Source organism: Protopterus annectens, chromosome 1.part0 (assembly GCF_019279795.1).
Source record: "Protopterus annectens isolate FY-2018-M chromosome 1.part0, PAN1.0, whole genome shotgun sequence".
NCBI classification, from domain to species: domain Eukaryota; kingdom Metazoa; phylum Chordata; order Ceratodontiformes; family Protopteridae; genus Protopterus; species Protopterus annectens.
The window spans coordinates 1,793,117,038-1,793,130,671 of NC_056725.1; the positions used below are offsets into that span (position 1 = coordinate 1,793,117,038).

At 36.0% G+C, this 13,634-nt stretch overlaps 1 protein-coding gene across 2 annotated transcripts in view; it reads right to left on the bottom strand.

Annotated features, from left to right (window-relative positions):
• Nucleotides 1-13,634, bottom strand: part of CCHR1.PART0H6orf118 (chromosome chr1.part0 C6orf118 homolog) — a 1,239,312-nt gene that overhangs the window by 833,918 nt on the left and 391,760 nt on the right. For both annotated transcript variants that reach the window (XM_044069560.1, XM_044069550.1), the window contains exon 5: nt 2,642-2,701. In XM_044069560.1, the coding sequence (XP_043925495.1) occupies nt 2,642-2,701 (60 nt within the window). The remainder of the gene's footprint in view (nt 1-2,641; nt 2,702-13,634) is intronic.

Below are 13,634 nucleotides of genomic sequence, written 5' to 3' on the forward strand. Positions count from 1 at the left end.
TTTTCTTGGGCCTTGTCCAGATTTTTGATCTTTCCAGCTTGAGAGGTATGCTGAACAAATACTCAGAACAAAAATTGGAGATTAGCAGTTCAGATTCAGATCAGGATGTAGCACAACTGACCCGATGTTTGCAATGAGATACATAATTAAGATGAAGCTAAACATGAAGAAAAAGTCCAACTGATCATTCCTAGATTTGGAGAAAGCACATGACAAGTTGCAAGAAAGCTTATTTGGGCAGTCCTGCAGTAGTCAATGTCTCATAAACATTGGTAGGCTATGAACACAGTACTAACTATAGAAGTACAAACAATGCTCATACTCACACAGGGATTCCCAGTAGGACTGGGTTTAAATTGGGGTTCCACTTTAAGCCCACTGCTCTTTGTACCAGTAATGGACTACATTAACAAACAACTTGAAGGAGACAGATCAACACATATGGAGACGATGTGGCAATACAAGAAGACTGAACAAGAACATCCACAAATAATAAAGGAATGAAATGAAAGACTGAAAGCACGCAAGATGAAACTGAGTACAGAGAAGACAGCTATAATGGTAGCAAATGAGGGAATTTAGAAAAAGCTGATAATTTATATAGAAATAAAAATGGTGTAAAAAGTTAACAGCTTCAAGTACTTGGGAATGGTGGTGGAAGAGAAGTGAAGTCTGAATGAGGAGGCCAAAGCTAGAATCAGGAGACTGTCTCTGCATTTCATCAGCTTATTTGCTGCTAACAGAGTGACTATGACCAGTGGATGCTAAATAAGACTAGTCTGAGACTGGAAGGGGACTGTGGGGTGGAATCATGACAATGGAACCTTTGAACACACTCTCTTGGATAAAGAGATGATCCTTCCCAACACCTAAACGTCTGAGCAAACTTCCATCAGATCTGAAGAGACTGTTCCAGCTGATGGAGTCAACCCTCCCTTCAGGGAAGCAGATACAGCAAATGCAGGGACCCCTGAACTCAAGAAGGTTGTAAGCCCTGCTGAGAGAATCAACACTGATAACTCAGAGGCACACATCTTAAACACCACCAATGGGGCTAAGGGCATTTTCCTGCTGGCAAGACAGAAGGCATCAACCCAGCTCTTTGTGTCCAAGACTTGATCAAATCAGGAGTCAAGCGAGTCAGAATGATATTTCCCAGAGCCAAAAATGCATGGAAAATTGGTCCCTGGGCCACAGGGTCCAAGAGAAACAGCAGTTCTGAAGTAGCTGGAGCCAAATGTAGGCCAGTCAGGGAACAAGGATTGAGAGGAATGTGACAGATTTATCCACCTTTGGAGTTGAAGGGGATGGACTGACCCCCATCTCAGTCAGGGTCTTAAGGATCTTCTGTATCAGACAATTGAAATCAGCTGCCACGGAACTCCTATATGACCTACAGGATCACAGGGAAATAGCTGAAGAAGGTTCAATTTATTTGAAATGGATTTCTTTGGAGAGACATGTACAGCTAGCTATTGAATTCATGAACTCCAAATCCGGAAGAGGAGTCTGGGTCCTAAGCTTCTCAATCCTAGGTACCTTCACAGCAGGTGTCAAAGCTTGGATCTAGCTCCTTATGTTTTGAATATTTGTCTGAAGATTTATTTACTTTAGACACTTCTGGATCTGGCAGAAAGTGGCCTTTCAAAATTGCCTTGTTCCTCCTATCCACCAAAGATCTAGGTCCAAAGGAAACATAGATTTCTCAGGAATTGAAAGACGAGGTACTCCTAAACAAACAATGCACAGGGTTGTGAAGGTCTTGAAGTGCAATTTTGTGTCCACACTTGGAGCATTTTTTGAAGCTGGTCTGCTTCTCCATCTTCTATTAAACAGGTGTTTTCACACCTTAAGAACATACATGCACTTTTTTTTTACTTTTTAGAAGTCTAAGCCTTCTGCATAGAAAATTGTTGCTCAGTAAAACAACTGCTATCTTAAAATTCAAAATGATAATATTACATGGTAGACATGACTTGGAAAAGTATTAGGCATTCAAGATGAGATGATATAGTGAGGTTCAAAAGTAAGTAAAAGTAATTGGAGGATGAGGGGCCAGAATCCACAACTGGATAGACAGGGACTGACGTCCAAGTGCAACCTTTAGGATTAGTTAAAAATGAGAAGGCTTTAGTGGAGGAAATGTCCATTGTATGCAAAACAGAGAGAAGTAAGACTCATAAATTTACATCCAGATTCTTCATGTATTAGCCAGAAACTTTTATTATGTTAAGCTAACCAGATTAACACAAGCCTTATCTCATATTTACCTGCCTTGAGAATACCAAACATAGAGATGGTCATGGGGAAAATGGCAACCACTTTGGATCACATGTCTGGTTACTAGTGTTCACCTAAATATGTTGAAATTGCTCAGAATTCTAACTCAGGTTACCCAGAGGAAATAGACAGACAGGCAGAAGTAACAGCCTGAGAAGAGAAGATTTTGAAGAGCAACAGTCCAAGATGAAGATTAGGGAGAAAGGGTCTATTAAAACTGCATAAGTGGTTACCCTACGAGAATAAAAAAAAAAAAAACTAAGGATAAGAATAATAAAAAATAAAAAAAAATATCTGGATGTCACTGAATAAGATAAGACAACTTTTAATTATTCCTAAAAAAAAAAAAATAAGAACCTACCTTGTGCTGAGTAACTGGTTGAAAACTCAAAAGATGTGACAAGTATAAGTCGTATTCACTCTAAAAAAGAAATTACAACTGTTAACATCAACATCAATAAATGTTTAAAAAGCACAGTACACAGAAAAGGAGTAACTATACTGCATTGGTGTTAAGTATTTCCGTGTGTGTGTGTGTGTGTGTGTGTGTGTGTGTGTGTGTGTGTGTGTACATGGTTACACTTCAAAACATCTAAAACTTATAACATCTAAATTCAAAATATAGAGACCACAACATCTAAAACCCATAACATCAGATTTCATAACATCAAAACTTTGCATCACAGCATTGAACACTACAAAACAGATAAAAATAACATCCCCTCCACCTATGTTGTTGTTTTTCTTCTTTCGGCTCTTCCCAGTTAGGGGTCGCCACAGCGGAACTCCGGTCTGCTAATGATTGGCAGTAGATTTTTACGGTGCCAAGATGCCAACTCGACACCCAATCTTCAACGAAGGCACACCAATTCACACATGTCTTCCGAACACTACTCAACCACGGGGAGGACATGCAGACTCCACACAGAAGGCGCTCCAGCCGAGAATCGAACAGGAGAACTTCTTGCTGTGAGGTGACAATGCTACCACTGCACCACCGCGGCTTCCACCAAAGTAACAAACATACTTTTTACTACATTTCTGCAGGGGGGCAAGCCCCTCTGTACCCCTACACCCTGTAAATTAAATATACCAACCCCAAGATCGTACCACAGTGGGACAAAGTTAATTTCTTAACCCCACTGTATCGGAATCAGCATAAAGAATGTACACATAATGCCTATATCACTTATCTGTATGACCTAAAAACACATACAGAGTGGCAAAATAAACAAAATTCCTACACTATATAAATAACTATGTAAATAAAAAGTACAACATCTCATACTGATAGCACAAGAATAACAGATTAAACTATAACATTTACATGTTTCATGATACACTATTCCATATTATACATTTTCGATGTTATAAAATTCAATGTTATGGGTTTTAGATGTTGTGATCTCAATGTTTTGAATTTAGATGTTATGAGTTTTAGATGTTTTGAAATGTAACTGTGTGTATATATATATATATATATATATATATATGTGTGTGTGTGTGTGTGTGTGCGTGTGTGTACGAAACAAAATTCTAGTGTTAGATATGTATAATGTCTTGTAATTTTGTACTGTAGGGTTACACAACTGGATTTGTGCTGTGTGTCACAGGAATAAGTTGCAAAATGTATTCATTAGCCCTACAGTGCAATATAATATACATTTCTTACTCTAGACCAGTTCGTATTCCCTTTATCTGTCATAGTTTAACTTTGAGAATGAGATTTTATGGTTTTCTTTTTTATTTTGTAAGAACATAATTTTGGTATGAAAATATCAAGTGCAAAATATGAACACATTCTTTTTTCATGTAACTGCCAATTTTTCCTAAAAACATAAGCAATACATGCAAAAATAGCACGCATTTTACAGATAGCTCAATGTTGAACAGCTTCCATACTTGCAATAACTTCCTATGATGGGATCTTTTATGTAACAGCAAACTGTAGTAGCAAAAGTCACAAGTTCATGAACACAATGTCTGGAATTATAACAATTTAAGGTATTCTTTTCTACCAAAAATGATAAATGAGATCAAGCATTAAAGTGCCCACAGCATTACATTGTAACATACACCACACAAACAGTGTCAACACTAAATAGCTATCTATCTAAATAACAAAAAAAGTAGACATTAGACATCCTATGTGAGAACTGCACCAAAGCATTCTTTTCTCACAAAGATTATACATGAATTAAAGTATAAAATGCACACAGCATTACATTGTGCACTTAACATACATCATGTAAACTGTGTCAACACTAAACAGTTAGTGATCTAAATAACAACACCCCCTCCCCCATTACACATCCTATGTGGGAACTGCACCACCTATAACTATACCTGAATAGTCTTACTCCAAGATTGTTGTAACTTGAAGAAATATGAAAATTAAAAAAAAAAAATGAAAGTAAGTGCTACTCTTTTTCTGTGGTAGTGCAATCCTAGAATGAGTATAATAAAGTAGATGATTGTGGGGAGGGTTGAACATACACATGGAAAGACTATATTAGAATTTTGAATAATATTTAGCATTAAAATGAAACTTTAATAGTAACATACTAAAAAAATGGGACAGATTCTCTTTTTGGTCTTCCTAAGCTGTAGCCATGATGCAAAGAATGGACAAACTGAATGAAATTAATAAAAACTAATCCTTTACCGGTTATTTAGCTACAGCTAAATTCTTTACTTTGGAAACACCTCACAGTAACCTGCTTCTAACTTTTTAGTAGCTTCCTTCTTCAGAATGTACACTTTAGCAGCAGCAGTTTGTTGATCACAAATACTAACATAACTTATAAAGAGAGGACAGAAAATAATAAAAAGTTTTGTTCACTGGTCTCATATTTTAAGTTTGTCTCAGCAGAACAGCCATCAAGGATTCTACAGAATAAGTGCAAAAATCAACCATAAAAACAAGAGTAAAATTGTATAAAACCAGTGAAAAAGACAATTAAGCAATTAAGAGATTCTGTTCTACCTCACTTGTTAGCCTAAAGGGGTTGAAGGTATTAAATTAGGAATGTATCTGACTTCTTCTTCCATGAGCACATAATCAGTAAGCTTCATACACATCTATCATTATCAAGAACATGCTCAAATAAAGTAGCTTTCAGTAGAATAGCACTAGAGGCATGGGGTGTTGCATAATGTGTGGCAAAACAGCTTTCTGACTTTTTATTCCTTTTATTCCTGATGTGCACAAAGAAGATAATATAATTAGAAATGTGAAGGACAGTAATTCTACAATAAAAATAAATAAATAAATGTATTAAGGTAATTTTTAGAACACTGTTCAGGTTTCTTACTTTTGATCTGATATTTTAGATAATTTTCTTTAGGCAGCTTAGGAGACAAACATTTCTAGAAAAAGTCTTAACATTTCAGATATTCCCCTCAATGAGTTGATATGATATTTTAGAACTGAGCTTTAAGTTTGTACCAACTAATGTGCCAACTGCTCACTAAATAGAGTTGACGCTTCGTCTGTCTGTGCACAAGTTGCACCTTACTGACTTTTTTCCAGATATAAATTGTATTGATAATGAGGTTGTAGACACTGAAGACTGTTGTTTTTTTTACCTATCTTTACCTATTCTTTTTTCAAAAAGAAAGAAAGAAAAAATGCAACCAACATTTTTCAGTATCCTAGACTTCCAGTATACTGATGTCCCCAGAAAATAAATAAAAATTGTGAGAAAAAAACACCAGGAAGACCAATGGTTTCAGGGAGTGATACCTATATGGAAACTGTTGGTTGCTTGATTTGAGATTATCACATTAATATTCTAAGCAAGTGACCATCTTATGTTAGGGATTCTGAAGATCCACATAAAAAATAATAGACACATCTTGGTGTGACAACTATTACTGGGTAGTCTTTGTATTGTTAGTCTCAATAGCAGCATATCACATGAAACTGGTATATATTTTTTGTGATGCTCTAGTTATTATGCAGCTTTTATGTTTCCTCTTACTACATATTAACTTTTCTTTTTGATACATATCTTTTATCACCAGCTACAAGGCACAATGATGGGAGCTCCATTTGTCCAATGCTATTAGAATTTATTTATGGAACTGAATGGACAGAAAGCATTTATTTTTATTTATTTATTTATTTATTTTTTGGTGCCGTGTTTTAGACATATATACAATTTATTATTTTCCTATAAAGGAAGCATCCTTCATTTCTCTTTATAGCTTGCTAGGATACAATTGTCTTGTTGCTAGAATAGAAATGACACTGATAAATGGGAAAATGATGTGATGAAAATGTTTACCTGAACTATAACCCAAGACAATTTTAACTCTACTCTGCAACATTTGTCGATACTCTATCCAGTTCATCACTTCAGCACAGTAGAGACCTCTTAAAAACAAAACAAGTTGAAAAACTGCCACATTCATGTAAATCTACACAAAGTAATGAAAATAATAAAATACACATTAAAACCAGTTGCTGTTTGGGGAATATCCAGCTGAAACACATTATAATACATTTGCTGAGCAATGAGGATTTTATTTTGATCCTCGATAAAAAAAACTCTTCATTTTAGTTAAAGTTTCAGACTTCACTGTCTCAAATCTTTTCACTTGAATGCTAGCAACAAATATCTCATTTGCAATTTTTTTGCAACACCATGCAAATTATTTTGAATGTACTTGTCTTCCTTTTTATATATTATTGAAAAATGAATATTTCCAATACAAATTCTCCAAACTAATTAAAAGCAGGCCACTGGTTCATCCAATGCTTATAGTCATACCCATTACATAAGTTCTGACTTTCAAACGCATAATATTTTCAATGAAAATCCTGGCCTTCTTAATTTACTTCTCATTTCTGGTTTCCTGTTTGACACGCATTTTATCTTTCACACTTCCATTTCCTCAGTTATTTATTTTATGCATGCACACTTCTCTTCTGATAACCACAGCTTTTCATAAGACCAGGTCTGTTTCTCTTTACCTTTTTTGATCATTTCTTACAATACAAACACACCTATCAAAAGTCATGAATCATGTAAACCCCCCCCCCCAACTTTACATTTTTTCTGTTGTTTCTTCAGTTCAGCAATAGAAGCATACATAGTCTTTGTACAACCTTTTGTTTTGTAAAGAACAAATGGAGACTACATTGTCAATTCTTTCTAGATCCCAAATAACTATTACACTTATTTCTATTTGTTGAAATTCTATTTTTCTCCTTTTAGAAGGAACACTGCTGTGCAGAAATGTGGCTCACTATACTTTTTTCAAGCTTTTAGCTATTCTACTTGCATGGAGGAATAAACTGAATTCCTAACTCCAATGCTTCCAATTTTCTACTACGTTTTCTAGTAGAAACAACATTCCTCGTGCTCATAACACTGGCATTCTTCTAACTGCAAATTTCACTTTTGCATTTATGAACTTAAGAACTGTTGAACAAATATATAAACTTCCCCATTTCTGACAGTGTGTAATATGCAAATGCTGTCAGAATGCTTAATATGCAACAGTAACTTTGGGTATGAGATTTTATCCTCACAAATGTGTTTATTCAGAGTGAATTCTCCAGAAGTAATGGGTATCACATTACATGTTAATTCCCTGTAACAATGCATAACATTTGAATGTTTATAACCATATCCCTGAGTCATCAATTCCAATTTCATGACACCATTTCACAAACTTTATCTGGTGTGCAAGGCACTGATATATAGCCAATATTGCTAAGTGCTTTAGTCTTCCTTACAAATCTCTTCTGACCCTCATAGGGAAATATGTTTGTAGTAAACCATTGCTCTTTGTATAGTTCACTTATTATTATAATTAATCAATATAACAACTAATGCCAGAATAAAATAACTATAGTGACATTATGTGCAATATACTTTTAGGGAGGAAGGGAGTGTAGCTTTACTGTTGCAGGGATCATTCCCTGAAGATACACTGTCATAAGATATACATTACATAGCTATCCTTTTGTCTTCGTAGAGGATCATTATAACAGTAAATCATTACATTTGGATAGATTTATAAGCAGTGTTGATATACCTACTGAAGGTGACAGTTGCAGAGCCCTCTAGCATAGCCAGGCCAAATCCTGTCTTATTTTTGGACAATGTTTCAAGTCTGCAGTGTTTTGCAAATATTTTGACAGTAGCCAATTTCATAGCTTCTAAAATATCTTATGCAGAAACATTTCTGAAACAGTCTGCTACTGTAGTTGTTTGTCTAATTAAATATTCCCTTACTGCATCTTGAAAAGGTTTATTGCACTTGTCTTAACAAAAGATAGTACAGTAGACCAACAATTTAGACAGTTCTTCCAAATAAATCAGCAGATTTTCTTTCCCTTCCATGTATGAGAAAACTGTGTATCTAGTTGCTATGCTTTTTGCTGGAGGAGCTTGGGTGAATCCTGGCTGTCCAAGGTTCCTCTCTTGGCTTTGGATGTTCCTCTGGAGGTCCTTCTTTATGTTTCCATGGAAGATTCAGGGATTTTTCTTTGGATGATCCAGTTGTGATAAAATAAATTGTAATGCTCAGAATGGTGTGATAAAAACACACAGGTACTCATTTCTTATTCTTCAAGTTCTTTATTGGCAGATGAGCCTTGCTTAGTAGACTGAGTATACAGATATACAAGCCAGGTTTATATCATTGAACTAAGGGGTGTTTCCAAGTCAATTCCCACTCAGCTGGTCATGGGGCAAAGGGGTGGTTTAATCTTTATTTTCTCATCCAAGACATCATGGTGAGATTAACCTGGTATGCTTGTGGGTGTTGTCATCTATTGTTCTTGCTGGTACAATAACAATATTATTAAAAAAACAATTATTTAAAAAAAAACAGTTACGAAAGTCTAGAGAAACATTTGATAATCAAGTTATAAAGGGTTTGAAAATGACTAGAAAGTATAAAAATTATTGAAGTAATTTATTTGTCCACATTCTTTTTTATAAAAAACATTAAAAACTGAATGTGTCTGACTAAGTCCTGCAGTACTTTCATAAATAATTAATCAGACCTGCCATAACTATTAAAAAAGCTTTGATTGTTGTATTTCATCCTTTAACTATATCTGTTTCGAAAGGACATTTTAACTCATGGTTAAGGCTTGACATTGATCATTCTCATACTGTCCTAAAGTGGGAGCTGCTTAGCTTCAGTGGTCATGTATGTTTGTTTGTCTTTCGGCTTTTCTCGGTAAGGGGACGCCACAGAGGAACTCCGGTCTGCTAATGATTAGCAGTAGATTTTTACGAAACGCAGAGGTGCCAGCTCAACTCTCAACCTTCAACGAAGGCATGCCCATTTATGCACGCATGTCTTTCGAACGCTACCCAATCGCGGGGAGGACATGCAGACTCCACACAGAAGGCACTCCCAAGCCCAGTCGAGAATCAAACGGGAGAAGCTCTTGCTGTGTGCTAACAACGCTACCGCCATACCACCGCAGCATCCTTCAGTGGTCATGTATACAGTTTGAAATTAATTGTTTTCATACAGTCCTAAAGGGTGAGATGCTTAGCTTCAGTGGTCTAGTATAAGGATTGAAATTAATTGTTCCTATACTATCCTAAAGGGGCAGCTGCTTAACTTTGGGAGGGTCTAGTATACAGCTTGAAATTAATTGTTTCCATACTGTCCTAAAGGGGGAGCTGCTCCGCTTTGGTGGTCAAGTATAAAATTTAAAACAATTTAAAGTCATCGTAAAGTATTGAAATTAAATTAAATACCATATTAAAAGGGGCCAGATCCAAAAGTCGGAAATTGGTGTGCTGAGTGTGGGTGGGAGGCATAATTCAAACTAACCTGTGAAAAAACACCAAAAGAAGTTAACCATGCAACTTGTAAAAAAAGAGGATAATAAGAAACAGTATAAGAATAAAGCAGGTTAAAGTCCATGTCTTTATAAATGAGTTCTACTGGTCACCTTTTGAAAAAAAGAGTTCATTTGTGTTTCTTGTGGTCCAGTTTACAAAGGTTAAGAATGTGGTTTAATGACTCAGTAGTGCTGAGTCCTGGGTCTTTTGGGGCTTAAAGTCTAATATGCCAGCATAGCTCTTTTTTCTGTAATAGGTCGTTAACATTGCCGTACTGGGGGCCATAAAGTCTTCTACTTTGTCCAGGATGTGAAAAAAAAGTTGTGTCCCTTTTCATTTCTGGCATGTAGTGCTAGAGGGTTGGCTTGGACAAAGTGTTGGATGTCATAGACATGACTAGCAACCCTGGTTTTTGAGTTTGTTGATAGCCTTTCCGATGTAAAATACATGACATTTCGAACATTGTGCCCTGTAGACTTTTTCAGAGTTGCAATCGCTGAATTAACACCAATTTCTCACTTTTGGATTTGGCCCCTTTTAATATGGTATTTAATTTAATTTTAGTTCAATACTCTACAATCACTTTAAATTGTTTTAAATTTTATACTTGACCACCAAAGCTAAGCGGCTCCCCCTTTAGGGCAGTATGAGAACAATTAATTTCAAGCCTTATACTAGACCCCCACCCCCCCTTAAGCTAAGAAGCTCCCCCTTTAGGACAGTACGGGACTAATTAATTTCAAGCCTTATATTAGACCACCGAAGCTAGGCAGCTCCCCTTTTGGACTGTATGAGAACAATTAATTTCAAGCTGTATACTTCACCTCCAAGCTAAGCAGCTCCCCCTTTAGGACAGTATGAGAATGATCGATTTCAAGCCTTAAGCATGAGTTAACATGCCCTTTCCAAATAGACATAGATAAAGGATGAAATAAAATCAAAGCTTTTTTCAATAATTATGGCAGAGCTGAAGTCTTCTTGAAACTGCTGCAGCACTTAGTTAGACACATTTGATTTTTACTGTTTTTATAACTTCTCATGTGCTGCAAGGAGTTAAGTGTCACTTATAAGTTCAGAGGGTTCTGAGTTTAAATGCAAGTAATGCAGCCTTGTTGTTTTGGGTCACACCAGGATGGTAGAATGGTTCAGGAGTGGTACTAAAGATGCAATGTCTATATATCCCCATTGGTTCAAACCTTACTCTTGGCAAGGTTAGGGATGCATGATTAGGCTTAAAAAAGGCCCTTATGGCCATTCCAGTTTTGGGAAGCATGGCTAGCCTTAAAAAGGCCCTTGTCATTAGTCAGGTAAACACCTCTGAACCTATAAAAGAATGTTGGCAAATCAATTACTTCAATAATGTTTATGCTCTCTAGTCATTTTGAAACCCTTTCTAACTTGATTGTCATATTTTTCTTTAGACTGCTTAACTGTTGCTTTTAAAAAGATAATTGTTTTTCTTTTAAATAATATTGTTATTGTACCAGTTAGAACAATATATAACCACACCCACATCCCAGCATAACATCATGAATGAGAAAATAAGGACTGAACCACCCCTTCCCCTCCCCCTGACCAACTGGGCGATAATTTACTTGGAAACACCCCTTAGCTCAAGGATATAAACCTGGCTTGTATATCTGTATACTCCGTCTACTAAGTACCGCTTATCTGCCAATAAAGACCTAGAAGAATGAGAACTGAGTACCTGTGTGTTTTTATCGCACCATTGTGAGCATTAAAATTTCTCTTATCGCAGATGGACCATCCAAAGAAAAATCCCTGAATCTTCCAGGGAAACATCAAGAAGGACCTCCAGATGAACATCCAGAGTCAAGAAAGGATCCTTGGATGGTCAGTATTCACCCACACTCCTCCAGCAAAATGCACAGTGAGTAGACACACAGTTTTGTTTTTCCCTAGTGACCAAGTTCACTAATGCTCCTGTATTCACTTCTGCCTGCATTTAGAACTTAGCAGATACCCTTACTTAATTGTGCTTTCCTGTATGAAAGGAAAAGCTAATAATTTCTCTCTGCAGCCATTAGTTTTAGTTGTGTAATATAAGAGTTGCCTGCCTGCATCCAGCATATGCAGGAAATGTTCTTCATTATTACAGTTTAGTTAAAAAAACAGCAGCTGTATACACTGATTCAAGGTTAATGCTAATACAGTTTGTGAAATGAATGACTTTTTTCAATAACACTCTTTACTTATAAAATTTCAAGTAAGGTGATTATGTATGCAAGCTTATAACAATGAAAGACTTTGCCTGTGGTAACAGCAACCAGAAAAAGTGATTGCTTTGAAGTGTTTTAATCTCACTGTATGCGCTGTTTCATGGGGTCCTAAACTCATAGTTTTCATTTTAAATTTTAAATTCTGAGAGGTAGAAAGTACAGCTGCAGAAGCAAACTTACCATATCAGTAGATGTTTGGATAGTTCACTGTTGCAATAGCTTAAGTTATATGGAATATATCCTGCCAAAGATCAAACATCTGGCCAGCTTCCAGGATTTATGGCACCTTCCATGTTCCTATCATACTTATCAACTGTCTACATTTTCATAGACTGTCCAAATATGTGCCTCATATTTTCGGACAGTTCCTCATATAATTTGTGGTTTACTGGCACATTACTGAGGACTGATGTCACTAAATATAGACAAGCTTTTGAGTTTCTGACACCATACCCTTAGAAAATGCAGGCAAAGACAAACTGTATTATTCTAGTAACTTTCTAAATTTATAAGAACAATATTTAAAGTCTGCGCCTATTTTGGGGGGCCTTTGTTCCCTCATTATTTTGGACTTTATACAGATTTCATATGGTTGAGAAGTAGCCTACCATATGTCTGCTGAAACTTGCAAGTGAACCAGTATAAATGTCTGAAGTCCTTTGTCTTGTCAATGTAGTATCAGAGTTGCTTGTAAGCACCCAGAATTTTGTAGAATTGTCTCTACCTTATTTTTTTAGTTCTGGAAAAAATAGAGAGAGTTGAATAGATTGACTGAAAGTGAATTCTAAAATCACTTTAGGCAAGAAAGAAGGATTGATTCTCAAAGATACCATATCCTTACGAAAGATGAGATATTGCAGAATCACCATAACAGCTTGCAACTCACACACTCTTCCTGCAGAAGTCTGAGCAATGAGTAGCACTGTCTTCCATGATAAAATTTTTAAATCAGCCTCTTGAGATGGTTCAAAACTAAAAAATGTATGATTTTCTAGTACAAAGTTAGGATCTCACTAACCAGGTATGTAATACCCCTTTAAGAATCTGCTCCATTTCACATAAAATAGAAAGGGGAATCTATACGCAGACAAACAGAGATGCCTGTAATATTAATCTTAGTGGAAGAATAAGAAAGGTTAGATGATAACCCCCACAAATATTGTGGAACCAAAGGTGTATAAACTTTAAATGGGCCTTGGTTCAACTTATTGAACAAACTGAAAAAATATTTCCACTTACACATATATGATTTTCTAGTAACAGGCTTCTTAGCCTTCTTTAATACCTGCTG